Here is a 3,261-nt window from a genome sequence, read left to right on the forward strand (position 1 = left end):
CAGCAGGTGGTTCTGTGGTTTGCTCAGGTGGGTGGTTCTGAGTGGGTGGGTGGGTGGGTGGCGCTGCTCCTCTATAAAATCCTGCAGGCTCCACAGACCTTCTTGTGGAGTGCAGCTCTCCCGGAGAAACCTCTCTCTGTGAGCCTCTGTGCCTTCATTTGGATCAGGTGTCTGCTGGTGGACCATCACTCTCAGTGGCCATTCCCACGAAGAGGGTCTTGACTCGGCCAGCTTGCCTGTCTCCCCAGGGTGTAACTCTTGCCAGCTGGGTTCAAGGACAGAAGCTAGAGAAGAAACTCCCCAAGCTACAGGTTCTGGGCCCTGGCCATCCAGTGGAGTCAGTCTGGTAAGTCAGCCAGCCTTGGCTGATACATCTCCTTTTGGGGAAGAGTCTGCCTTCCAGAAGGGAAAGTAGTTTGTGTCTTTATATACATATCTAAGAGAGAAACAGCCGCTGACGCTTCTCCCGAATCTGAACGCCTCGAGGAGCTCGGGCCATTGCAACCATGGAGTCTGACGAGGCTGCTCGCCAGAACCTGAGCTGCAGCATCATGACCTTCCATCCAAGCATGGAAGAATTTGCAGACTTCAACAAATACATCGCTCACATGGAATCGCAGGGAGCACATCGAGCTGGGATAGCCAAGGTGGTGCCCCCGAAGGAGTGGAGAGCCACGCGGTCCTACGCCAAGATCAAGGGCATGCTGATCGCCACTCCGCTGCAGCAGACCGTGTCCGGAAGGGCAGGCGTCTTCACCCAATACAACCAGCAGAAGGAAGCCATGACGGTGGAGCAGTACGAACGTCTGGCGAACAGTGAGTCCTATCGCACCCCAGCGCACCTGGATTTTGAAGATCTGGAGCAAAAGTACTGGAAGACGCGCACGTATGGTTCGCCACCGGTTTATGGTGCCGACGTGAGCGGCTCCCTGTTCGAGGAGAGCACGGAGGCGTGGAACATCGGCCGCCTGGGGACCATCCAGGACCTGCTGGAGCAGGAGTGCGGGGTGGTGATCGAGGGCGTGAACAGGCCCTACCTGTACTTCGGCATGTGGAAGACCACCTTCCCTTGGCACACGGAGGACATGGACCTGTACAGCATCAACTACGTGCACTTCGGGGCCCCCAAGACGTGGTACGCGGTGCCCCCCGAGCACGGCCCGCGGCTGGAGAGCCTGGCGCAACAGCTGTTTCCGGGCAGCGCGCAGGGCTGCAAGGCCTTCCTGCGGCACAAGCTGGCCCTCATCTCGCCTCGCGTGCTGCGGGACACTGGCGTCCCCTTCGGTCGAATGACCCAGGAAGCTGGAGAGTTCATGGTCACCTTTCCCTACGGGTACCACGCTGGCTTCAACCACGGCTTCAACTGCGCCGAGGCCATCAACTTTGCCACGCCGCGCTGGATCGATTATGGCAAAGCGGCCTCGCAGTGCAGCTGCGGGGAGGCCAGGGTCAGCTTCTCCATGGATGTCTTCGTGCGCACCCTGCAGCCCGAGCAGTACGAGCAGTGGAAACGCAGGCAAGGCCCGGAGCTGGAGCAGGGCGCCGAGCCCGCGAGGCCTGCCAGGCGCGAGCCCAAGTCCAGGCCGAAGCAGATGGCCAGCACCAAGCCGACGCCCAGGCCGCGGCGCACTTCCATACGAGACCCGAGGCCCACAACAGAGGCCAAGCCCAGGCCCGAGCTGAGGCCCAGAAAGAAGCCAACCCCGAGACCGGAGCCAGGGCCTAGGCCACCGCTGACAACCAGCCCGGAGATGTCACCCGAACCCGAGCTGCCCCCCACATGCAAGCTGACGCCCACACCGGAGATGACGCCCGGCCAGGAGCTGACGGCCACACTGGAGCTGCCCGCCAGACCCGAGCTGCTACCCATACCGGATGTCCCGCCAAGACAGGAGCTGTCGCCCGGACCCGACCTGATGCTGAGACCAGAGTTGATGCCCAGACCGCAGCGGATATCCGGACCTGAGCTGATGGAGAGGCTTGAATTAATGCCGGGGTCCCATCTGGTGCCCAGCCCTGAGCTGACCCCCTGCCCGCAGACGATGCCCTGGCCACATTGGAAGCCCAGATCAGAGCCGATGCACACAGCGGAGCTGATGCCGAGACCAGAGATGCCATCGAGACCCGAGCTGCCGCCCTGGCCACAGTGGAAGCCCAGGTCTGAGGTGATGCCCACACCTGCACCAACGTTCTGGCCACAGTGGACCCCCACACCAGAGCTGATGCCCACCCAGGAGATGATGCCAAGGCCAAAGCTGACATGCAGTCCCCAGCTGACTCCTTGGGCAGAGTGGACCCCCAGATCAGAGCTGATGCCCACACTGAAGATGAGGGCCTGGCCGGGGCTGATACCCAGAGCAGAGATGATGCCCTGGACAGGGCCAACACCCGGGAAGGATGTATCAGATCATGGGAGACCAGAGCAGAGCCTGATGTCCCTTCAGTGTGGGGCCCATGGTGGTAGAACTGGTCAAGAAGCTCTTACGTGGCAGTCTCCTTGGTTTGTGGCCTCCAGAAATGCTCCACCACCCCTGGTGTCTGTCCACAGGTCACAAGAGCTCTACCCAACTCCCCCTTCATCCGTTATCGCATCCCACCAGCACCTCTGTCTCCTTCCTGTCCCCAGTACTCTTGGAAAACGTAAGCGTCAGGAGCCCTTCCTGCTGAGGCCAGCCAAGAGATGCCCAGGAAGCCCAGCCCAGCCCCATCTCCAGGAAGCTTGCCATGAATGCCTGAGCCTCTGAGCCCTGTTGGGAGTGTCCCACTGGGGTTCTGTCTTCAAACCTTGGCACCATCTGCAAGCCGACCCTGGCTTTGCGCCTTCCCTTGCTGACTATCCTCTGAGGCAGCACACCGAATCTCCATGACTGTGCCCTCTGATTGTGCCTGATGCAGAGCCTCTGAGAAGCTTCCTGGATGCTGATCATTCACTGTGTGGCTCCTGTGGACCTGGCCTGAATTGTAGGCGTGAGACTCATGGCTGCCCTCAGCATCCTGCCTCCATAGAAACTGCTAAGATCTCCTGTCTCCTGACTGCAAAACCAGACAGTCTTGTACCTGGGAATGCTGAGATACTTGCCATCAGTAAATGGTCCTACCTCTTTGAGCATGGATATTGACTGTACTATATATGGAATGTGGCTGTCCTCTGACCTTATGCTCAGACCTAAGCGCCATTCTGGCTGGCATTATCCAAGGGCACGTTTTCTTTGGAGTGACATGATGTTTTGTCACACTGACATTGGGCCTGCCTCTGACGAC

At 59.6% G+C, this 3,261-nt stretch overlaps 1 protein-coding gene across 1 annotated transcript; it reads left to right on the plus strand.

The window, feature by feature from the left end:
* The first annotated feature begins 506 nt into the window (after window positions 1-506).
* LOC105993936 (lysine-specific demethylase 4D-like) lies at window positions 507-2,744 on the plus strand. The gene has a single exon (XM_013027328.1). It carries the CDS (start codon window positions 507-509, stop codon window positions 2,742-2,744), a length of 2,238 nt encoding a protein of 745 aa, XP_012882782.1.
* Window positions 2,745-3,261: the final 517 nt, after the last annotated feature.

This window comes from Dipodomys ordii, unplaced genomic scaffold (assembly GCF_000151885.1).
Source record: "Dipodomys ordii isolate 6190 unplaced genomic scaffold, Dord_2.0 Scaffold5, whole genome shotgun sequence".
NCBI classification, from domain to species: domain Eukaryota; kingdom Metazoa; phylum Chordata; class Mammalia; order Rodentia; family Heteromyidae; genus Dipodomys; species Dipodomys ordii.